Source organism: Fusarium oxysporum, chromosome 6 (assembly GCF_000149955.1).
Source record: "Fusarium oxysporum f. sp. lycopersici 4287 chromosome 6, whole genome shotgun sequence".
Lineage (NCBI taxonomy): Eukaryota > Fungi > Ascomycota > Sordariomycetes > Hypocreales > Nectriaceae > Fusarium > Fusarium oxysporum.
The window spans coordinates 4,175,193-4,199,313 of NC_030991.1; the positions used below are offsets into that span (position 1 = coordinate 4,175,193).

Genomic DNA, 24,121 nt, shown 5'->3' on the forward strand with positions numbered 1-24,121 from the left:
CATTACTTGGATCCTATCTAGACTAATATTTAAGAAGCATGCATCCCCAACAAATCATTTTCGTATTAGAGAGAATAATTCAGTTAAACATTATGTTAGTTTGAGTGCAAGACAAACAAACTTCATCATTTGAAATATAAACCTAGAAGAACGCTCGTACTGGGCTTCCTACACTTGTTCCCATCGAGAGTCTTATTTCTACGTGATAAACATAACCTACTACCATAGCTAAACTAGTAGCCATACTTCAATCATGTCTCCTTTAAAACTAGAAGATTCATAGTCAGGCCAGCCCCATAAATAATGTACACCGCTATCTCATAGGCAATCTATGAAATTCATATGGTTTCAAACCGCTGGCTATGAAGGTTTTGCAATCCAGACAGTAGCACAGCCGTCTTCAAGCGAGCCTCCACGGTCAGAACATTCCTTTTCGATTACTCCAAAACATGTGAGACATGCTGCCTCACTGAATTCATACTTATCGATATCACATGTTGATCTTACGTATGCAAACAGAGCTAAATCTTTCTGTTCCAAATTGCTCTTGGGATTCTTGGGTGTAAGTGGCTTTTCCTTGAATTGCCGACAAAATTCGTTGACTGCTGTCATCCTTGTCTTTTTGTAGGTGTTATCTAATAAAGTACGGTCCTTCGACGCCCAACAAGTCCATGGTTTCGCCGTAGGAGAGTGTGTCTCTGCCGATGTTGGGGTCGTAGGGTCGGCACTCTGACTTGTGACATCGGTAGCTGCCCCGGTTGGCTTACTACCAGCTGAACCAGTGGCCTTCTTTGAGCCTGTTTTTACTAGTGTCGGGGTATTGTTACGAGTGGTATCAGTCGCCTGCCCGGTTGGCTTAATATTAGTTTGGTCGGCGGTCTTGTGTGTGCCTGCAGTACTGGTTGTTGTATGATCAGGTGTTGTTTCAGACGCAGGTACAGGTGTATTAGTATTTTCTTTTGTTGAAGTAGATAGTGTTGACTGTTGGGATGGCATTGGGGTGTTTTGGGTTGTCTCCTCTCCGAGTAACAGCAGGGTTTTGGGGCAATTTCCAGACCATATAGCAGGTTTATTAATAGTCATCTCACTACCATATGGCACTGTGTACGTCCCACCTGTCCCTATCTTATCAGCGTCGATACCTTCATTTATACTCTCGAATTCCTCTACGCTAACCTGAGGAAGTGCAGGAATAAGGTCATTTATCACAGTCATGCCGAAATGTGGAGACCACAAGGCATAATTTGCGTCGCAAGCCGCGCTGACAAGAGGATACAGCCAGAGCCAGATCAATGAATTCATGGTTTATGCCAGCATTGGTGAGCGTGTTCTAAGTCGTTCCAAATGGCAAGCTATATACTGGCGAATGATGCTGTTTTAATATGCAACACATTGAGACCTACCTAAATATAGCACATGAACAGCATAGCATAGCTTATAGAAATATAATTGAAATATCTGAAGAGATCATGCTATTTCTGAATCGTCCAATCCAGCCACGTATTAGACCAGTGTGGGGCCTTGCCTGCTTCGCGCTGCGGGCCACGGTCGCTATCGTTGAATGAGTAGCTTTCCGAATTACTTTTGCATACAGATGTTTTATTTGACCGAAAGATTAGTTGCTGATTCCCAACGTATCTTCAAACAACGTTTCCGCCAAAGACACTAGACCGTTCAACCTATTTAACAGTGTGGTTTGCTTTCTTTCTCACGTGTTGAGGAGTTGGGTTGTGCAGAAGAAAGAGAGGCGGGAAGCTCTTTGTACTGCAGGTCTTTCCATAATCAGTAACTAAGTGCTATGAATATTTAGTATTCCCTATTTTGATTAAATGAAAACAGAGTATGTAGTCAGCCATACCTTTTCTCGGCACATCGAATCCCAAGCTGACGTTTATCATTCGCAACAGAGAAAGCCAGGAATAGGCCCAGTGTCTAGTTTGTATACAGTATCTCAACTATCCTCTGTCACAAACAGTAACATGCATTAAGTCCTGAGAGATGACCGAAGGCGGTTCGGTGAACTTCGATTCTAATATGTCACCTCTTGATACCGTTGGCTTCAGTCAAGAACATTTCTCGTCTAAGCACATCCACTTTTATTACTCTTACTCGGCAAAGGAAAGACAGTCGAGGTACTGCCGTCTCCTTTGTCAAGAACTCAATCATTATTGAGTCATCTATCTTATCCTTACGTACTGTACAAGTGCTCAAAACTGTAAGATTATCTCAGCCCGTTGCCGTGCTTTTGCCCGATTATCATCATGTCCTGTTATCAACAGGGGTGATGTTCACTCGTCCTCCTCCGTTTCTCTCTTCCTCATTTCTAAATTTAGGCTTCCTCTCAATTTGAGGCAGAAACCCACCGGATGCGTTGTAGGCCTATCTATAATTGGCATCAAACCTTAGCTAGAGGACATCAGTGGCAGGTCTATATTTGTTTTTATTGCCCCTTTTAGAGCACATGTATTGCTTCTTTAACCAAAGCTTCAGAAGCACTCCAAAGCTGGCCGCTTGGTTAGGCCATTGCGTCTATAATGGCTAATGTCTGGCTTGGGAGACATTTCAGATGAGTCTATGAACCCCGCCACCTGCCGTGACTGGAGTAAGAACTCATCCTATAATTACCTACTGGTAAAATTTGGGACTTTATCCAAACTCTCTGCGGCCAGCAACGTGATGTCATGATGATGACCCGTCAACGCCAAGAAGCGGAGTGTTACTGACCTAGCACTGCTTCACTGGCATAGAATGCATGAACAAATGTCGGGGGTATCTGCGCAGGCGCTGGAAACATTTCAATGTAAAGTAGAATAAACATAGAATATAGGAGGGACTGCATTAACTTTATAAATGAAAACATGCGCCTTTTATCTGTCGATTAGGTTTCACCTGCGTATAGCAAAATTTGATAGCTTATCCTATGCTACCTAAACTTATTCTATCTTATCCTATCTATTCCTATCCTAATATTATTCAGATAGACCAGAGATTCTGTTTTATTAGAGTTAATTGATATGACAAAGTGTATCACGAGCTTATACCAAACAAACGAGCCTCAATAAGCCTAAAGTCCCCAAACATTTATGGAGCCGTACTTGAAACAGTCGATATATAACCTTTAAGGTAGGCACCATGCTCCAATAAGTATTCCGAGCATCAACAAAGCCACAGACAGGAGTAAATGTGTCTCACTCGCTTCTTTGTCAAGAAAGCTCAAATGCTCTGTCGGGTCATGGTTATCCTTCTCAAGGCGCGCCATTAAAGAACAGTATTACAGGCTCTTGTTACTCAAAACCGACTTGACTCAATGATTCCCAGGCCATTATCTGTAGTGCTATTAGTTCTTGAACAGACAAAAATGCTTTAAGAGGTCTTAGGAATAGTTTCACACCTATCGCTAGGCACTTCCAGCTTACCTAAACAATAGCAGGGCCTCTGTCTTGCTGTATATGTTACCGGCAATTATCTTAAAATGGGCCGCAATCCAGGATTTTCTCTGCATTGTGTTAACGTTATAGGGCCTGACATCAGGCCTGGCTGAATGCTATTGGGGCGTTTGGAAGAAAATGAACCACTGTCACCTAAAAAACGCCTTACGACAGGCTGATATAGCATTTCCGGTCTAGCTTGGTAGCTTTCAATCATAGTCGGAACAAATGACTGGCTGCAGGCTGAGGCGCACTTGTCACAGCGTACTGATCCAATACTATCCAGTGGATAGGCGGTTCTTACTGTATGTGACTGTTGGTTACCCCCCAACTTCCACCGGCATCTTGCAAGAATATCGCACTCAAGACAATACATAGGCCAGCTGTATGCCAAGTTTGGAAGTGTCTGTTGAGACATGAAGTATGAAGTAATCGTCTATCTTTAAGTTGTATACAGACAGAAGGCAACTGAAAAACAGCGAAATAACTGTACTTATAGTCTAACAACAAGTAATCAAAATACTATATATATAGTTATTACTTTAAATATCCTTGTTAAGGATAGTATTGTCTAAAAACAAAATAGTCGTTGCGCTTCTTTTGGGGCGCGCAACCCGTTCGCATTGCGCGAGAGGCTGATCAGAGGAGTTTTGGAAGCAGCATCACAGGTTATCGGCGCGTAAGAAGAAGAGCCGATTTTGCAGACTGCCGCGGTGGTTGTTGCGGTACTAAAACCATTGAGTGCAAGTCATGATTCATCACCCAGACAAAGCTGCGACATGTTCAATGGACGGAAGGGCCGGATCTTCCGAAATCCCGGCGCCACTCCAGGGAAGTGGGGCCACCAAAAAAAGCAACAGATGCAGGGTAACTAGGTGAGGTGTTTTTTGATCAAGGACATGCAGCGTCCTTAAGCAGCATTGGAGAGAGTGTTTTCAGTCATCAGCGTTTCTCATAAAGTCACCATAGGCAGTAGGAATTCTGTTTCTTGCTCGGGGAGGGGTAACCAGCTTGTCATCCATACTCTGGCATGTGACATATCGCTCTTACGTTATGGAGACAGGCATATGCAAGCTCCACACAGCTTTTCCCTTCCCAGCCTCCCTTCGCTGAGTTCGAACAAAGGCTGTTCTAGGTAGGACTGAGTCAAAGTTGTAAACCGTTAACCAATTAAATCCTAGCATCTATTTTGAGGGTAAGAGCTCTGCACTAAACCAGCTAATAATATAGAGCTCGCGGGGGCACAGAGTAAGCAAGCATCCCGCCTAATGTAAAAATAAATCCTTGTTCATTTACGAGTTTATAGGACTTTTGAATTAGGTAAATGCCCTGGCATGGGCGTTGACGCTAAAAAATCCTCAGCAAGAGTGAAAGTTCCACATCAACCATGCTAGGATTCAACACCTGCTAGATTAGGACCTAAACTGTCGGGTCGGTGCTGGCGTGGACGAACGGATCTTGCCAGTGCCAGAAGTGGCCTTAACACCCACTGTAGTTTGTGCTTTCGCGACAGCTCCAAGCCAGCGCACGCTTGTAGGGGGCGAATATGCTTTTCGAGGTCTCGCATGTCTGTGAACTCAGTCTTATGCTGACAGAATTTCTTGACTGCTGTCACCTTCATCTCTATGGAGGTTGTATCTAATAAATCAGAAACCTTTTGCCGTCCAACAAGTCCACGGTTCGGCTGGAGGAGAGTATGTCTCTGCCAATGTTAGGCTCGTAGGGTCGGTACTCTGATTGGTGGCATCGGTAGCCTGCCGAGTTGGCTTACTACCAGTTGGGTCGGCGGCCTTGTGTGAGCCTGCGGTGTACGACCAGGTGTCGTCTCAGACGTGAGGACATGTGTATGAAGATTCTCTTTCGTTGAAGTAGATAATGTTGACTGTTGGAGTGGCATTGGGGCGTTTTGGGTTGTCTCCTCTCCGTGCAATAGCAGGGTTTTGGGGCTATCCCCAGACTAGATAGCCGGTTGATTAATCATCACCTCTGGGCTATATGGCACCTTGTGCTTCCCACCTTGGCCTATTGTATCGGCGTCAACACCTCGATTTTCCTTCTCGAATTCCTTTAGCTCTATGGCTTCTCTGCACGGCAACGCAAGCTGTTTATCATTCGCGGCATATAAGAGCAAGGAAGTGGCCCAGCATCTTCTTCGTATATCGCACCTCTACTATAATCATGATACATAACAAACAACAATCAGCGCTATGTCCTGGGAGCCGACAGAAGACGGTTTGGTGATTGGCTCGTGATGTTTCACGCAACTTTGATCCTTATATGTCACCTCTCTACGTCCGTGGCTCCAACCAAGAAGGTTTCTCGTGAAAGGAAATTCAATTGTACTACTCTAGCTGGGCATCGAAATACAGTAATCGCGTTATTGCCACCTACTCCATCCTTAAGAACCAAATCACAAGCCCGTCATCTATCTAATCCTTGCATGTATACATATCGTTCTATTAGTAATTGCAGTGGCCGCACCTACGTAGTAGGCTCCCGAAGCTACCAACAAACGCATGATATGGAAACCACCGATCGTAAAGATTGCGGCGGCAGGTGTAGGGCGTCCGGTCGTGATACTTTGTTCCGGGTTTGCATCGCCACTCCTAGCCCCGCCTGCCGGTTTTCGATCGGTTCTTCCAGATGCTCACAACGGTCGCCATTGTGACCCACAATAGGACAAACAACACTGCAACAAAAAAGACGGTACACCAGGTTGGTGACATCGAAGCTCTCCAAAGAATTAGGCCTGCGACAAATTGTGCAGCGGCTATGTACGCCATAAAGCTTGGTGCCCATAGCAAAATCGGAGTCCCGCCGGTACTAGTGGCGAAGTCTTTTTCAAATCTATCTTGGTATGCAAAGGACAACAGTGTAGCGACTACAAGCTCCATCGTGGATGTTATGGTTGCGCCTACAAGGAAGCTCGTCGCCGCGAGTAGGGAGATCTTGTCTTCGTCTACTTTTGCGCCTTCAAAGATCACCGTGACAAGACTCATAGCGCCTACAAGAGCGGAAATACCGTTAACGATTTTGAACTCAGCAAGAAGTTTGCAAGCATTTTGATGCAGTTTTTCAGTCATCGTTGATTCATTTTGATGCAGTTTTTCAGTCATCGTTGATTCCTTTCAGTGACCTTGGTGTGTTAACCAAAGACCCAATATTGCGGCATGGCGACTGGGCTTTATATACGACTTCGCCATCTATTAGATAACGCTACAAAAAGCAGCTCGATCTAAAATAGCATTCGGCTGGCGAAACTGAGGTCAAATAATTTTCAGGTTCACCTTCTACACTCCTGCTTTGCATTGTTCGTCTCGCCGCCTAAAATAGCAAATCGCGAGCCGGATACAGGTAATTGAACCTGAAATTGACCGTACTTCAGCGAATAGACGGGGAACGGCTACAGAGAAAAAGACAAAAATAAACCAAGAAAGCATGCGCAGCGTTTCAATCCTATTGTAAAAAGAAAAGTATAAGTATGTATATTTCCGAAAGGAGAACCTTCCAGATTTAGAACATGGCTTAAGTGGCCGATACAGACTTTGTTTTAAGCATAAACGTTGAATCAACCTACTGTAAGGAATGCCAAGCTATTGTAGGAAAAAGCGGTCCCTCATCTTTTACGCGTCTATATAAATAGATCATATTCTTGTACATCAAAGACATTTCGGGAAGACAGTTAATCAAGGACGGACTGTAGAACAGGACATAAAGCATGTGCTGCGCCAGTATTTCAGCATCGACGGCGACACAATATATCATTCGTCTACCCTACTCTTCATTTTCTCAGTACAGTATGGCATCTCAGATACTTCAGATTCTTAGAGGTATGTTCCAGAAGACGGCACTTGATCCTTCCTCTCAGGGATATGTCAGACTTGGCAGCGAGGGTCCTCTTGCCGAAACCCCACGAAGCAGTCCTCGCTCATTTGCTTCCACGGTACCCAAACTTGTTCCTCGTTAACAGGATATCATACTGGCCTGGAAAACTTTGGTTTGCAAGTTAAGACTCAGACCTCCTTCATTCCATACGCCGTATCTCATGGTCGATAGTATTGCATTGTGGTCATGCGCCTAAAAGTGTTAACCCAAAAGCTAAGCTGCGTATGCCCTCTAGAGGTTGGTCCTATCTTAGGGGTCATCGATTATTTATGGGTGGGTAGGAATCATTCATGCAGTGGCTGGCTTGTTGATATGAATATTTTCTTGAACATAGTCCCAGAGCATATGCCAAGTATGAATTACTTGGATGCAACATTCTGGCCACTTGGTATTGTTTCGAAAAGATCTCGTGGAAAAGAACGCGACCATGGCATTCACAAGTTTGTTTTCTCATGTCAGCGTTGTAAATCAATATCAAATAGAACATGCGAGAATAAAAGCCTATTTGGATTCTCCCGATACAACTTCCAAACTCCAGTGGACCATGCTCCACTCTCATTTCCCTGCACTGAGTTGGGGATGCTCAAATTCTGAACCGTAATTCTCTTTTTCGCACTGTGAGTGAAACCGAACCAATAACTTTGGCTTCTTCCAAGTCATGTGGAATCTCACGTCGTCAAACCATTTGACTTCCTGGTTGACCCACTCCCAGTCGTATGGGAACACCGTTTTGGCAAGAATAGTCCTTGCCTCCATGTATGCAAGCTTGATACCAAGGCAAGCTCGAGGTCCGATAGAAAATGGACGGCTGGCATCGAGACAATCTCCTGTGCCATCTCCAATCCAGCGCTCAGGTCGAAACTCATCTGGGTTGCTGAAATTACGTGCGTCATGTGACATGACAAAGTTATCGACGGAGACGATAGTACCTGTAGGGATGGAATATCCATCAATCACCGCTCCAGGAGGACACACGCGCGGAAGGCCAAAAGGAGCAGGCGGAAAGAGACGAAGGCCCTCTTCAATAACGCCATGTAGATACGGGAGCTTGCAAGTTGACTCCTTCGTAATGTCCTGCGTCGATGAAAAAGCAGAACGGACCTCACTTTTAAGTTTCTTCAGTGTTTCTGGGTATTTAAGTAGAAGATAGGTGACTCCTGCAAGAAATGTTGCTGTTGTCTCCGATCCTGCCAGCATCATGACCTTAGCCTGCTCTCGGAGATGAATACGATCGAGATCGCAGTCTCGAATTGTGCGAGCGAAGAAGTTATTCTGCTGAAGTGATTGTTGGCGGTTGTCATGATGAACCTTGCTGGCCTGGATCAGCTGATCAATCTTCTTATCTGTAACTTGATCATGATATGTCAAGCTCTTCTTGAAGGTCTCCGGCATACAAAGTGCAAGAGCAGAGGTCGGGACTGAAAGGCGGTTCATAACGGTACCAAACCTAAGCAATTCCACAAAGTTCAAGATAAGCGAGACCCAGTTGCTAGGTCTCCATTGGGCAACACAATTGAATGATTCACCAAAGGTGAGATGCCCTTTATTCGTGTTAGCAGTGGCCAATATTAGTCGAATCACAGACTATGAGTCATCTTTACCTATGATATCAAATGTAAGCCAGTTGTACACAACCGAGACATCGATACCCTTGCTTTCCGCCCCCCCCTTGTTGACAAGCTGCGTTACGAACAACTCAGTGTAGTGTTCGATCACACGCTGAGTCTCTCTTAACGATTTATTGCTAAAAGCACGGGAAAGTGGCTTTCGTTGCAGTTGGTGGTCATGTGGATCCCGGGCGAACACAATGTTGGGCCGCGCAGTGGATAGACGGGCGTCATAGAGAATTTCGCTTTTCAAAAACTGATGCTCCTTCTTGGGAGGGCGATCATAGATAGTCCTGTACGCAGTTGGAGTTCGGAAAGAAAGCTCATTCGGGGCAATCCTCACAACATCACCATATTTGTCATGAACTTGCTTCATCACAAAAGGGTAGCGCCCACCGGTCCACGCCTGGATGAACCATAGCTGGTTCGTAGAGGGATTAGCATTACGGAGCTGTGGTAGACCATGAGTACCCATCACTTACCTGACTACATGCAGCGAGCCTTGGTCCGGGATATCTTGCCAGAGGATGGAGAAATAGTCGGTAAATGAAGAGGAGGACGATCCAAATGCTTCCCTATTATGACTTGATCAGTATGTAATAAACGGATTGTGGCGTGAATACACTGATTTCCTCACAATAGTAGTAATGTAGAGCAGCCCCTTTAGGATGGAGTATGCCATTACTGGCTTAGATCTCCTGCGACTGGTTTATCTTGAGCAATGCGAAACTTGGCTGGCTCGTATGCTAAGAGACCCGAACTTGTTTATAGACTATATATAGGTCTGAGAGAAGTCTGTGGAGGGGAAAAGACTTCTGTTATCCAAACCGGCTCACTTTTTATTGGCTTAAAAGATAATAATAAGGAGACCCTCGTCGTGTGGCCCTTGTATGCCATGAAAACGACAGCAATGTTTGTGATAGAAAGGTGGGATACTCTACATGGCCCACCGCGCCCCCATGGTCCGCAGTGTATTGACATAGGGACCATAAGTCTCGGCGATAGTAGCGCAAGCTGACATTGCATATCCACTTGTGAGAAAAGCCCCCGCAGTCTCCACAACTTCACAAAAACCATCGACATGCTCTACGGCGGTTTGACCCTTGTCGTTCACATACATTAGACCTGGTACAAGGGACCCTAATGGTTGGGGCTGGGGAGCAATTTCATCATGAGTCGGACATGCCGCTCAGAGTCGTGAAGAGTATTAAATGGAAAGAAGTTAGGTTGGAGGTGACCGACTTAACAAGCATTCACAAATGATCCACCAAAACTCTCGCCACTAGCAGCCTTTTATGCTGTAAGGAGGCACATAAGCACACGTACATAGTTGACCAAGCCGTACACTGGAGCAACGCTTTGCCAATAGCGTTACTGTCTATGTATTATGTCTAGTCCATTTCTAAGCCCTTTTGGAAAAGTTCTAACAAAGGGCCACTAACAATTAACCCGTACTGCACTGTGTTATAATAAGTATTTACGGCTAATGATCTTTGTTCTACGCTGGCGTGATGTGCACTGTCCGAGCCACAGTGCCACAACCTGGTCTTTACCCAGGACCTTGACATAGAAAGCTCGGCGGCCTCTGGTTTCAGCCAGGACTCTATCTGGGTTGACAATAACCTGTTTGATTACATCTACTCACACGTTGGTTAAGATCCACTCGCGGCAATGAATGAATGACAAGAACGAGACACTGACCAGCGGGAGCATTTGTGCCGGTGGCTAAAGGGGACTAAGACTACGTCTAAGCTGATCCTTCGAATGCGCCGCCAATTCCGAAGGAACGCTGCCTTGTCGGTGAAATGAATAGGTCCTCTAGATCATTCCCATGGTTGTCTGTCTCGAACTGGCACGATCCTAATTTAATTTGGCTAAGATAAAGAATATAACGTTAGAGAAGAATTTCGATAAAATAGATTTGAAGGAATATTGTACAGCTTGAATATCCACAATGTTAAGTAGCAAATCCTGGGTAGTAATACCTAGCCCCTAGTAGAGTGTTTGAGTATGAGTAATGTTCAGGGGCGACTAGAAGCAGGGAGACCTTGATAGATCTAATATACCCCCACTGCGCCTGGGGCTTTATTCAATGGAGACTAGCAATGGCTTCTGGGGAACAGCTCAAATAAACCCGATTAGATGTGATTGGAACGGCATAAAAGAGGTCAGTATTATATTGCCTGAAACACTGCCTATTTTCATTATACTTTGATCATGGCCTACTTTTGATGAACAAGTGGGGTGACTATTAAAGGAAATTCACCATACGCAATCACTACCCACCTGGGTAAGCGCTTTTGGGTTGTTCGTAAGACATACTGTGAAGTCACGCATCGCTGACTATCTCATATTACTGACCAGATCCGAGTACCTTGTTGCGCTCCGGCAACGCAGCACTTTTCCAAACATAATGACAATAAAGAGGGAATACCAATCAACCAGTTCAACTAACGCTGCTGAGATGAAAGCTTACCTGGTACACACTTCTACGAAGCACGATACCGTATATAGCTGAGCCTAGGTTGTTACTGCAATATAGAATTAATATGGAGTGGAATATGGGTCCAGCTTTGATTCTATTGAGTAATTCATTGTGGGATTTGTGGAAACATCATTCCTTGTAATTTCTCAATCTTATAACAAGTTTAATGCCGCTGGTAACTTCTCTAGCCAGGATACAGCTTCACGGAACGACAATACTGCCGTCAAAGGGTGATATAATACTTCCTCTGTTCGTGAGACTCCGTTCACTGCTCTGGCTTACCCGCACAATATTGTCCTTACTTTCTCCTCTTTGCTTTTCCTCGAGTTATTGTTGGACGGAAACGTGGTGTCTGAGAAAGGTTAGAACTGGTGGCATATTTGAAAATCCTGCGCTTGTGGTTCAGTGCTGAAAAGTTTGCAGCGTTATATGCAATGCATCAAGAACGAACCAAACTCCGAGTCCTAACGGGCAAGGCCAAAGGGACCATGCGCATAATTCGGGCCATTCCCACCATTTCTAGACCACCAACAGGAGCAGGCACCTCTTTGGAAGCAGGAGGGCTCCAATATCTTAGAGGCGAGCGAAAATGTCAATGCGGTTCTCTGGGGCGCAAATCATCGGACCTCCCCAAGGTGACGGAGCATTGGGCATCGATGATGGAGTTGTGACGATCAACACAGAGCACCGTCACTTACTCGTGCAGAAGCATATTTGATACACCTCCCTGGTTACAAGGAAAATTTCGAGTTTTTATCAGGGGTTGAACTATAGACGACAGCAGTTGAATATAGTTTGATTTCTCCTGTTATAGTTCGTATTAATAACTGCGATGAGTTAGTTTATTAAGAATCCTCCTTCTAGATGTCTCCATATATTATCGAAATATTCCGCAAGTCCATCTTCATATAAAAAGAGACAGAAGTTCGAGAAGATTTAATCAGAATTTAGGGTCTAATCCGATGCTCGACGTCTCTTTTTGGAATACAAGGAGTAATTCTATAAGTAACAATGTCGAGCCCGGGACATTCTTAATAAACGCACCAACAAGTCTCTACTCTTCCCTGACCAGCTCCGCGTACCTGCGGGCGCTCCGACAGCGCAGCGCCTTTCCAAATTTGATCATGACGAAGAAGGCAGAACAAGTAACCAGTCCAATAAGCGCGGCTGAGATGAAGCAATTCTGGTAACCCATATTGGTAACCCATGGAGTGATACTGTAGCCGCCTCTCAGTTCCGTGTTCATTGATTCCGCTCACGGGAGAAGAATGTGAACTTACCCATAGCTGATGGCAAAAGACATAGTGTTGCGAATCAGAATAATAGACACAATCGCGTTGCCAGCGAGACCATGGTAGCAGTCAATCAAGTAGTTGATACTGATTGTCAGACCAATCGCGCATGCTGCTGCCAATGCGCCCATAGCAAGGATCAAAAAGAACCAATGGACTCCTTGTTGAGCCCCAACACCCCAGAGGATCAAGGACGTTGGAACAAGCACAACGCAAATCATAAGCGGCCACAGGCGATGCTCGGCTTCCATGACCCCATTATTTCGGCGCGCCAGTTTGATGGTCAGCCAGTCGCTCATTCTTCCCGACACCAGCGATCCAACAACAGTGCCGGAGCAACAAGAGAGATAGCTGAGGCCCACCATCGAAGGTTTGAAGTTGTACCCTGAGCCTGAAAGAATGATGGATGCTGTAGCATTAGTGACGTTGAACCAGATGAGGTAAGAGCCATATGAGAACCCGGCGAAGCAGACGACGGGCCAGCCAAGGTACTCGAGGCAGCGCCAGGCTTGCCTGCTCATCCTTTGATCCAATGACGGTTGCCAAAGCGACATTTTTTGAACAAAATTCTTTGATTTGGTGCATCGTTGCCTTTCTGTATCAATTTTTATTACCTGTTGGCTGCGGACGCCAGAGGGTCCTTCCTCAGCTTCCCTATTTTTATCATCGCCTGGGGGCGATAATGATTCTCGCCGTCTGTTGAAGGCCTGGAGGTCTCTGCTATAGTTCGTTTCTTCCATGAATAGGAAAAGGAACATAAACACAAACGCCAGGAATATGGCAGGCCAGTAAAATACCCACTGCCATCCTTGGTACTCAGCGATGAAGCCAGATATGACAGGTGCGAAGTAGTTGCTGCCTGTTAGGGCCAAGGCGTAGACGCCCATATAAGTACCACGTTGATGGGTGAAATACTAGGATGTAGTGAGTGTAGTAAAGCGAAGCTATGACGGAAAATACTTACGATGTCAGTGACGCAGACTTCTGGGAGGGCTTCGATGGGCGCAACAAAGAAGCCCTGGACGATGCACTTCGCTATCCATTGCTCATTACTCGATACGTGAGCGCTAAACATCATCAGTCGGATTTAGCATTGTCGTCGTGCTCCAATGTGTAGTTACCTCCAAACACTTGTGCCCTATATTTCAATATTAGCCCCTTTTGTCTGATTGCCGAACTAGATACAGTGGCTTTACAATAGCTCCTAGGGTTGAGATGAGGAACGTGAGCCGTTTGCCATAACGCAGCGAGAATGGCTGCCAGAACAGCAGCCCCCAACCCAAAAGCAAGAACATATAGCCAGTTCCTTCATTTAGTGTCGCAATAGAGATCTTAGACTGACGCGCAAGAGGCACAAGCACAGAGTAGACGGTAGCCAAGGACATGCCTGCAAACCAGGTATACCTCGAAAGATAAGCATTGATAAGACCAAATCATGTATGGAATGACACTCACAAGCTCTGACAGATCAGAGAAATTGTCTTTCGCCAAGGAGACCAATTAAGAGGATCGTTTGGATCATTGGAAGGCGCCGGATTTAAGACAATATCGCCCTCGACATCGCCTGCATGTCGAATGTGATGAACGTCGACCAGATCGATCGTACCAGGAATCAGTTCGGACTCAGGCATAATGGCGACGTTGGTGAGGTTTATGGTAGTCAAAAAAATTATATGCTGTACTAAAGGTTCAATCCGCTGAATATCTATAAAAGAAATTCCCAAGCTGTAGTACATCTAGAAAGAAATGCCGTCTACCGTCTTTTATATTGTTTCGCCACTTTGTCTCCTCGTTCAAACTTGTTCTAGTCGCTTGGGATGACACTGGCGGATGATATCGACGGAGGGAGCGGCTTTGGCACTAGCAAGTAAATTATCTCCCAAAGGCAGTGAAAGAAAAGCGATTACTGGTCTTCCCAACAACGTCGTTTGCATGCGTCGGAACTTAATTCACCGAGACTTTCACTATCAGCTGTGACTCATGTATCCACATAATTCTCAAGCAGCCTTACTGATCATAGTGGGTGTGAGTGTGAATTATTTTTCATTAGCAGCATGCTCTCGACTGCGAAGCAAGGCAACGCCAGCTATAAAGATTGACATCTCGTCTAGATGCATCTAGTTCGATGAATGAACCAGAAACGGATTTTTGTTTTTTGTTCTTCGTGTTTTTCGCTATATTCTCTGCATCATATATGCCACTTCTCGGCTCTGAGCCCTCCATCCCCGTGAGCCCTGAAGCCAAAGCTGACAGCTGAAGAAATGTCAAATTCTTCAGTTGGGACTGCCCGAAGCACCAAGTACAGCGATCTACTCTCAGGAGGTGTGCTGTCCGATCTTCCAATCCTACAGGTGAAAGGCGTCCCTTGTGGCACTCCAGCGTTCGAAGCTCAGAAAGCCATCCTTTTGCAAGGTTTCGCGCTGAAAGTGCCCAAAGAATTCCGCCTTCCTTTGCGTGTTATCCAAGATGCACCCAAAAATGTGACAGAGATCCCGGCCAAATGCGGCATCCTGTCACCTGAAGAGATCGAAATTACAGAGATGCATGATGCCGTTAGCCTTCTCGAAGCCATTGCCAGTCGCAGGTACACGGCAGTAGCAGTAGCCCGAGCCTTTTGCAAGCGGGCCATCATTGCGCATCAGCTCACCTGCTGCCTGACCCAGTGGCTCATGGAAGAGGCCATCGATCAGGCCCAGAGACTAGACACCTATTACAATGAGCATGGGAAGCCCCTTGGCCCCCTTCATGGTCTACCTATCAGTATCAAAGATCACATCCAAGTTGCTGGAGCATCTTCTTCTCAAGGCTGTATTATCAGCATCAGTCCAGACAGCCAAGACTCCGATATTGTTGCAATCTTGCGCCGCCAAGGTGCTGTCATCTACTGCAAGACCAACCAACCGCAGTCTATGATGCATCTTGAGAGTGATTCGCATTGGGGAAGAGTCTTGAACCCTTTCAATGTCCATCTATCCGCTGGGGGTTCGACAGGTGGCGAGGCGGCTTTGATCGCCATGAAGGCCTCAGTGCTCGGTATCGGCACTGACATTGGTGGCAGTATCCGAGGGCCATCTGCCTTCTGTGGCATCTATGGCTTCAAGGCGACATCAAATACTCTACCCATGACTGGATACATCAAAGGCACTCCACCTCCAGCTCTGTTGAACATCTCTCTCTCAACTGGACCTATGTGTCGTTCTTTGAGAGACATGGACCTCTTCATGAAATGTGTCCTTTCTGCTAAACCACATTTGTTGGATCCAAATGTCGTTCCTTCCCCATGGACTGGCCTTGGAACACTGTTGAATCGACGTCTAAAGGTTGGCATCATCAGAAACGATGGCTTCATCGAGCCGCAACCTCCCGTAAAGAGGGCCGTGTCTTGGGTCAAAAGTGCGCTCTCCAACAGCAAGCTTGCGAGTCTCGGCGAGGTAAAAGACTTCAAAGTCTTTGGCGCCACGGAAGCTTGGAACCAGGTCTTGAGGCTCTACTCTCCTGACGGTGGTCAGCTTACCAAAAAGGGCATTGCGTCCTCGGGTGAACCCGTCCATCCTCTTACGGAATGGATCCTCAAGGATGCAGAACCCTTCGGGATGCGCACAGCCCTAGATCTTACTCTTCTGCATAAGCAAAGAGACGATTTTCGACTTGCCTTTGCCAAAAGTTGGAACGACCAAGATGTGGATGTCGTTATCGGCCCGTCGTTCGTCGGCCCAGCTTGTGCCCACGACACTGCGTTCTACTGGTCCTACACGTCGCTCTACAACCTTGTCGATTACCCCGGCGTAGTAATTCCCACGCCCATACGAGCTGGATCTGGGGAACAATACGACAAAGACTATATACCATTGAGCGATGCTTGTCTGCGAGTCAAGCAGCTCTGGGAGGGTGGTGACTTCGTGGGTGCTCCCGTGAACTTGCAGGTTGTGGCGCGGAGGCATCACGATAATGAGCTTTTTGGCGCACTTCAGATTCTGAAACACATTCTAGATTTGCCTTGAATGAGCTGGCGCCGGGGAATGGTTGCCGCACATGACGAAAAGGACCACCTATTAGATAAAACAGATTTCCATCCTGGTCGATCTCCAGAAATTTAATCATTTATTATGGGCATCTCCGCCGTTTCGAACGCCAATGCGATGCTATCTGTAAAATTCCATCTTCGTCTTATTGATCACAACAGTAGCAGCCATCGCGCCCATTACCAGATTTGCTCTATATGTATAGATTGGAGAATCCAGTGACAAAAGTTGAGTGATGCAATTGTACATAAATACTAATAGGGACATTTCAAATTAGTAACTAGGATTTTATTCTATACAAAAGCTTTAAGTTATTTTGTTTTCTTTCTTGCATTCTGCTGCCCCTACCCTAAACCCTAGATTTACATCGAATGCGAACGTATTCCACTACCCTAAACACTCAAGATTCTTACCTAGCTTCAGCCCCATTAGCTACCGATAACATATTACTCACAGCGATAAAACCCTCAGTCATCGCTGGAGCGAGTGTCGTACCCGCACCTTGCGATTCCAGGAGCGCAACGGATGCGTTCCCACCAGCATATAAGCCAGGAATCGCTATGCCGCTCTTGCCGAGCACTCTGGCAAACTCGTCGGTTAGAAGACCACCTCTTGTGCCATCATCACCGGGGAAGATCTTCATGGCGTAGAATGGGCTCTCTTTGACGGGACCCATACAAGGGTTCGGGGTCACATTTGGATCGCCGATAAACTGCTGGTACCTATCCTCACCCCTGTGGAAGTACTTGTCGTGGCCATTTTCGCACATCTCGTTCCATTCAACCACGGTCGACTGCAGATGGTGGTCCGGTTCTAGAATTTGTTTTGCCAAATCATCAATCGTGTCTGAACGGAACAGGCGGCCAAGGTTGACGGCGACGTCGATTGAGCATGAATTCTCCAGTCCCCTTGGAGGGTATTCCTGCATGTACATGCTATCGAAAATAAGCCAAAACACGGTCGCTTTGGTGTTCTCCTTCGCCCTTTCATACATGGCCCTGACAGCAGGACCGTATGGTTGGGATTCGGAGAAGAAACGGCGCCCATCGCCGTCTACTACAAAGGAAAATGGCTTGGATATGGCGAACATGGCTTCCGTTACTTTTTCTTCCATCATTCTTCCTTCCGCGAAGTCGATTCTTGTCGGAATGCCCCAGACCTGGTCGAGCTGCGCACTGTCAGCGCCAAGCCTTTCGCCGACTTGGAGCGCAACACCAACATCGCCGCGCGCAGCAAGACTCCAATCTGCCATGGTAACCATCTTTGCTCCTGCGACCTCGGCGGGCACTATACGGAGGTAGGTATCCCTCATCACCTGGTTCTGAGAGAACCCTCCTGTGGCAAGTATCACGCCTAGTGATGCATGGATATCGACTGATTCATGGCTACGTTCACATCGGACTTTTGCTCCGATGACTCGGCCCTCCGCCCCGGAGGACAAGAGCTCTTGTAGCTCACACCGGGTCAAAATACTCACGTTGCCATGCTTCCTACAGATATTGAGGAGCTGAGCGATCAGCGACTGACCCATTGATGTTGGCCTCCCGATGCATTGAATCGAGGCTGCGCTCTCAGTAGTGTGGCTTGTAGAGGAAGTGTGCCTTGTCGAGACGAAAAGGTCTTGAAATCGGGGAACAACAGGCATCTTGCTCTGCGCCGGAAGGTATTTCAACCAGTCTTCCAGGGTTGCTGCATCGAAGACTTCAGGGTCCAAGGTCCGGCCGTGCTCAACTGCACCTTCTACATGAGGGTGGTAATCGGGGATCTTGGACGGCAATGGCATCCATCGAAAGCCCTGATCCCTGAAATATCTCATCATCTCAGGCCCCTGCATCAGAAAGGCCTTCAACCATCTGTTCCGCAGAGCTTGACGGGCAGTGTCTTCGGCTAGAGCTGGTCTCGTAGCCTTCTCCACAGTATTGATGTAACATTCGGCTTGCTCTGTGCTATCCTCGATGCCAAGTTCTTGCATAAAGAGATTGTTGGGTATCCACATGCAACCGCCGGACCCAAATGTAGTACCACCGACATGGTCCTCCTTCTCAATGACGATGACTCTACGCCCTTCATCATGCACAGCTGCCGCCGCGGCCAGGCCTGCAGCGCCGGCGCCTATCACGAGAATGTCGCATTCGAAGACTGCCTTCCCATCAAGATTATGTGTTCCGCCACGCCCAGAGACTTGCTGAACTTCAGAGCACATGATCCGTGTGTTGCGTGATGACATGACTCGGTTACATACGCCAGCGACGCAAAATACAAGAGCTTGCTTGGTGGTCGAGTCGGATGACTGTTTTGTGTGTGATTTTTGGCATCAAAATGGTGTCAGTAAGATGCCCCTCTTTTCCTACGCCGAAGAAGGTTGATCTTGGTGACAGAAACAAGCTTCTTATATAGTGCCTCAAGAAGATAAAGAACACAGGCAAAGAGTATCAGGAAAACTACATAAGTATGATCGGCTGGATGGGTCACTCTGGGTGATGCCTTGTGTTTCGACTGGGCCATGTGTACATCAAGGATTTGAGGGCTACGGAATGAAACGCTGGTGTTTTTCAAAAGCTCTGGGGTGCTTTTCACTGTTTTAAAGGCTGACTACTTGAAGGGTGCTAGCTAAATCTGGAATTGTGTAGTAAGATTTTACACGTATCAAACCAGCGTGTAAGATATAACGGATGGACTTCAGGATGGCGGGACTGTCACATTCTACGTTTATTTGGTTCATTGGTGTATCCATTGACGTGTTGTACAAGACTGGCGCCCCTGCCCTGGCGGGTCTGTTGTTACATGTGTGACCTTAGTTCTAATCTGGCTGGTATCATACGTTAAACCTATGAACCGCGCTCAACTCTCTCACTTATAAATAGGATGTTTCTCCGATTTAGTCTTCGATAAAAAGCGTGACTGGTGGAGTTGAGCTAAATACCAAGACTTTGAGAAGGGAGCTTTTTTTCACTATGAAATTCTGAAGCTCGATCGGCCACGTCACGAGATCTGTGATCATCATAATATGATTATTCGTTGCAGCTTACATGTGTAGCTTCCCAAGGAGAAGCTTCTTTCCACTTCCCCCGCTCAACATGCTCACAAGTCCCCTTAGTAGTGCTGGGTTTCGGGGGTCGAAGTTATTATAGGAACACGCATCACATTGATCTCCTGTTAATTACCCAACATGCAAAATATATAACTCTTGTTCGCTGGCTACAAAAATAGCGTACCCCTACCTGCTGCGGCATATAGACTAGGATGGGAACCTTACCAAGGTGAAAACACTGAATTCTATGAGAAACAGGTAACTGTTAGGTGTTCAGCAGATAATAAAGTAAAGTATCATGCTATAGTTGTAAACACTTTGCCACAACTGGCATTGAGACTAATGATTCCTTCAATATTGGAAAGCATCGGGCGCCACTATAAAATGAATGCAATCACTCCAATCCCTGCTTGCCCGAGCTCGTGCTTTCTATCCTCCCCCATCTGCCCTATCTGCGCCTTACCAATATGCGCTACCAAGAAATGCTCGTACTTGCTTTGACGAGCATTGCCATGGCCGACGAGGCCCCTCATCAGACGTCAGTGTTTGCCTCTCATATCCACTCTGGCATGTTCTAATCAACCTCAGTAGTAACCAAGGGTCGTTTGATAAACCCCCCCTTACTCTAGATTCGACTAGCCCCAGGCTCACTGCACCGCCTAAAGTTCGCTTTGAACGTGACCTCGAGAGCTTCCTCTCTTCCATCGCAGAGATTGCGGATAAAGCGAATGAGAAGGGCAGCAGCCTCCTGGACCGTGGCGAAACGCTGGTCAAGGATAAGGCGTCAACCATAGGCACGGCTTTTGATGGAACAGAAACCTTGATCGCGGGGAAGCTGGATGAAGTAAAGTCTCGAGTCTTGAGCGCTATGAGTGAGTATGTAACACATATAAGTGAACCTGGCGACGGGGGGCGCGACAGTGACAATGGTGCGGCTAGTCTAGACGTCCGGCGAAGCGTCGGCGCGGCTGCCGCTGTTCTATGCGCCATATTCATCGGCTTCATCGCCACTTAAGCTTAGTCACCACTGTTATTGGGGCCTAACTAATTTCTGTGATGATGTTGGAGCTCGCTTTTTTATGATTTAGAATATGCGGGCTCTTTATGTGAGCTTGCATGCCCCCTCGTCGTTATAAAGGTCTGCAAACCTGCTTTAGGAGAGGTTCATAGAGAACTAGACCACTATCAGTGCAATTAGCGTTCGAATCTTTATTCATGTATGTCTGTATGTATGTTAGAATAGAGCTGTCTTATTATCAAGTCCCCAGGTGCCGAAATTTCAACTATTCTAACGTATTGCTAGCCCAACATCATGTCGAGGATAGCGTGAGGATAACCAATTATGCCCATGCGCAAGTATAGTAATTTGGCTATTGATGTTGCGCTCGGGTTGTAGAACTTCACAAACCTAGCTATTCTGGTCTTTACGCCTGATAATTATCATTTTCGGCTCAGGCCGATACAGTAGTATTGGTACGCAGCGACTGTATGCCTATCAGTATTTAGTGCTTACATTACCCAACTGTTACGATCCCCGCGGTTACGTCATGTGTGCCCCACAAAAGCTCATGCAAGACATATGCTTACCACGGTCACGGACCAATCAGAGCTAGATCACTTCACGAGCAGGATCACGACGCTCCAGGAACTACCGTGATACAGGATCACCGTGATCCAACTAGTTCAATGATCCTCTCGGATCACCTTCAGTATATAGACCACTTTTATTAGCACTTTCATAGAACCTAGCTCACCAGCTATCAATACGACTTCTTTTCATCAATAAGCCTAACACGCATTGCTTGATCATTAAAAAACGTGACAACCAACGATCGCTCAGTCTTTGCCCTACGAATCTATCAACGTAAACCTAGTACGGACTAGTTTATCCCTTGGGAAACCACAACCGTCGCAACAACACAATATGGCATGAATCAGGGTTGGCACATTTTAAAAAGTACTAAGGGATCACTATTTTATTACCTAAACAGCGTCGTAAGTACTAAAATTACTTTTAACCGAGCTTTTCTGCGAAATTTATTAGTGCTAGGTATACAGAGCGTAATATGCATTAGGCTTGGCATAGCGATCACTATAGGAATTACTAAAAAGTGCCAACCCTGAAATGAATTTCCCGCCCCTACCATGCCCCTATCCCCCCTCCTTATTATGAGTTTTGTGGAAATCTAGGAGACCATATTCCTGTTACTTACGAAATTATCTAGTAAGGCATGGTAGAAGTTCTGGCGAATTGAAATCCTAGAATACAGAATCTCTGGAAAGAGCTTATTGTAGGACGTCCGGGAACCTCCTGGGTGAATCGAGGCTGCCCCTACATGCTTTATCCTCTGCTAAGTTAACCCAGGCAAGGTGTTACTTTGCAGCATAATACTGTCGAATGGTCCCAATGGATTACTGGTAGTTCAACCTGCTCGTACGGATCTACATGGCATTAGTCACCCTCAGTACTCCAAGCTCATACGACTTACCCTGGACCCGTTCCATTTTATCACTCCCCATGATCGGATCGGTGAACTATCTCCATTGTTCAGACGGCCCTGCAATAGTTGAGCTTAGAGGTAAGGATGATTGAGTCGCAACTTACCACTTGGGCGTTCTTGATTACCCACTGGAGCTAATGTGCTTGTACAGTGACATTTTGGGTATCCTAGTTCTCGTAGAATAAAAAGGATGGCCAATGTCTTATTGCTGGAAGTGTAGATACTTTGTCTTTCGAACTATTGGATGAGACAATGATAGTATCCTCGATTGAGGGTTCATTTCTTTCTGGATAATCCCCAGTCTCCTTTCGGGCCAACTCCGACAGGCCGAACAGAACAGGGCTCCATGATGTGCTGTTAGAACAGAGAGATCCGAAAGAGATGGGATCCAAAAGTTCAATGCTACTATTTTCACCGCTATATTGTGAGATCTTGTCGTTGTCTGGCGCTTTAAGCCAGTCTCGTTGTTTCTCTTCAGGGCATACAATGTAATTGTAGGCTGTGCCTTTCGTTGGTGTCTTATGAGCCTTGCCGCCATGTTCCTTAATTTTCTGCTCAAATTGTTGGATATCCTGCTCCGATAAAACGCAACTTGATAAGAGAAATAACTTGCCGTCTAAAAGACAGGGAGATCTAGAAGGGCCCATCATGTGCCGACGTATATTTTCAAAGACGGTAGGTGGCTGGTTGGCCCTGGGAGCAGCCTTGAGGTCTTTATCACTCGGATGGACCCGCCAGGTACCATTCTTTATGTCGCGGTGGCAGGTTAAAAGTGCTGTAGCATTTGTCTTTGTTCTATCTATAGCTAGTCCTTTCACTAGCTACACGACATATTTCTCCTCTCGTCATAAATAATAACTTCTCGCTTTCTTTTGCTCAACTTTAGGCATTCCACCGTCTTTGGATTGTATAGTGTCGTACTGTACTTGAACCGACCTATATCTTACTCCTTAATTAGGCCATAACGTTAAACCTTATGTAGTTCGTGGCTACTGTGTGCATCTGAACTATGCGTGATTAATGACTTTTACGATCACTGATGCGTTTGTCTGACAACACCAGACATGGCCATGTCTATTGGTTTGAATTGGTATGATTATTTCTTTCCGTCATGTAGAATATGCCCATGGTTAGCCTATTACCTCTATGTTTAGTCTTGAGCTCGTTTGCTACTAGGTGCTATCCTGGTTTCTGTGAGCCAATAAGCATACTCTCTTCGATACTGAGCTTGTAGCGTTCATTACGGAGCTCGCCATGACAATGCATTCGCTTGTGCTTTAAATAAACTTCCAGAGGTGACAGCCAGAAGCGGGCTTGGAAGAAGAGGCATGGTAATACGAACTAGGATATTTTGCAGCTCCAAACTTTCTCTCTGCCAGGCTTCTGTTCAATGGCGGTACCCAGTCTCAAGGGCAAGCGGTCGAGGTAAAGCCTGATCGCATCCGTCCTCAATTATTCAACTCCTCAATTACCATATCTGAAAATTCTCGCAGCAGCGTATTTGAGACTTGAGACGGAAATTCTCAGGTTATATCTTATTAGCTCCAATGATTTTGTCGGATTCATATTACACGTTACATACAGTTCCCTTCAGCCCGCTGCCATTTAAGTCTCAAATACTTGGTCCATTACCAATTGATTCGTTACAGGTGCAGTGGTATATCCATCGATGAATGAAACGGGCATGCTTGACCGTTCTCTCATCAAGGGCTACTAAATGCATAAATTGTGGATGAAGCTCTTAATCTTTTATGAGGCTTCACTGGTATGATATGCTCCAGGCACTTATTCCTCTTTCGAATCCTTCCTAGTTTCATCGCCAGTCCAGATATAGTCATGGGTTTCCAATATTTTGCGTACCCGACCTGAA

At 46.1% G+C, this 24,121-nt stretch overlaps 7 protein-coding genes across 16 annotated transcripts; 2 read left to right on the forward strand and 5 right to left on the reverse strand.

The window, feature by feature from the left end:
- Positions 1-360: 360 nt before the first annotated feature.
- FOXG_21432 (uncharacterized protein) lies at positions 361-1,302 on the reverse strand (the record flags this gene model as incomplete). The annotated part of the gene is made up of 1 exon (XM_018401767.1): positions 361-1,302. The coding sequence occupies one exon, from the start codon at positions 1,300-1,302 to the stop codon at positions 361-363; it is 942 nt and encodes a 313-aa protein (XP_018253720.1).
- Positions 1,303-2,541: 1,239 nt separating this feature from the next.
- Positions 2,542-2,809, forward strand: FOXG_21433 (uncharacterized protein; the record flags this gene model as incomplete). The annotated part of the gene is made up of 2 exons (XM_018401768.1): positions 2,542-2,602; positions 2,748-2,809. The coding sequence occupies 2 exons, from the start codon at positions 2,542-2,544 to the stop codon at positions 2,807-2,809; spliced, it is 123 nt and encodes a 40-aa protein (XP_018253721.1).
- A 3,225-nt stretch (positions 2,810-6,034) lies between these two features.
- FOXG_21434 (uncharacterized protein) lies at positions 6,035-6,511 on the reverse strand (the record flags this gene model as incomplete). Its single annotated transcript, XM_018401769.1, has 1 exon — positions 6,035-6,511. The coding sequence occupies one exon, from the start codon at positions 6,509-6,511 to the stop codon at positions 6,035-6,037; it is 477 nt and encodes a 158-aa protein (XP_018253722.1).
- A 1,103-nt stretch (positions 6,512-7,614) lies between these two features.
- On the reverse strand, positions 7,615-9,837 carry FOXG_21435 (uncharacterized protein; the record flags this gene model as incomplete). 3 transcript variants are annotated; one of them, XM_018401770.1, is made up of 4 exons in its annotated part: positions 7,615-8,854; positions 8,915-9,341; positions 9,403-9,495; positions 9,558-9,837. In XM_018401770.1, the coding sequence occupies 4 exons, from the start codon at positions 9,600-9,602 to the stop codon at positions 7,869-7,871; spliced, it is 1,551 nt and encodes a 516-aa protein (XP_018253723.1). In that variant the 3' UTR covers positions 7,615-7,868. The 3 variants fall into 3 exon arrangements, with proteins under 3 accessions (XP_018253723.1, XP_018253724.1, XP_018253725.1); XM_018401771.1 differs by having other exon boundaries at positions 9,403-9,837; XM_018401772.1 differs by lacking the exons at positions 9,403-9,495; positions 9,558-9,837 and having other exon boundaries at positions 7,654-8,854; positions 8,915-9,213; positions 9,264-9,285.
- A 2,312-nt stretch (positions 9,838-12,149) lies between these two features.
- FOXG_14124 (uncharacterized protein) lies at positions 12,150-14,599 on the reverse strand. Of its 8 annotated transcripts, none has more exons than XM_018394189.1 (6): positions 14,153-14,599; positions 13,894-14,084; positions 13,819-13,835; positions 13,662-13,764; positions 12,686-13,611; positions 12,150-12,622 (listed from the first exon to the last, which is right to left on the reverse strand). In XM_018394189.1, the coding sequence occupies exons 2-6, from the start codon at positions 14,080-14,082 to the stop codon at positions 12,460-12,462; spliced, it is 1,398 nt and encodes a 465-aa protein (XP_018253728.1). In that variant the 5' UTR covers positions 14,083-14,084; positions 14,153-14,599; the 3' UTR covers positions 12,150-12,459. The 8 variants fall into 8 exon arrangements, with proteins under 8 accessions (XP_018253728.1, XP_018253726.1, XP_018253733.1 ...); XM_018394187.1 differs by having other exon boundaries at positions 13,894-14,101; XM_018394194.1 differs by having other exon boundaries at positions 13,662-13,835.
- Positions 14,600-14,958: 359 nt separating this feature from the next.
- Positions 14,959-16,698, forward strand: FOXG_14125 (uncharacterized protein; the record flags this gene model as incomplete). Its single annotated transcript, XM_018394195.1, has 1 exon — positions 14,959-16,698. The coding sequence occupies one exon, from the start codon at positions 14,959-14,961 to the stop codon at positions 16,696-16,698; it is 1,740 nt and encodes a 579-aa protein (XP_018253734.1).
- A 430-nt stretch (positions 16,699-17,128) lies between these two features.
- FOXG_14126 (uncharacterized protein) lies at positions 17,129-18,946 on the reverse strand (the record flags this gene model as incomplete). The annotated part of the gene is made up of 1 exon (XM_018394196.1): positions 17,129-18,946. One exon carries the CDS (start codon positions 18,944-18,946, stop codon positions 17,129-17,131), a length of 1,818 nt encoding a protein of 605 aa, XP_018253735.1.
- Positions 18,947-24,121: the final 5,175 nt, after the last annotated feature.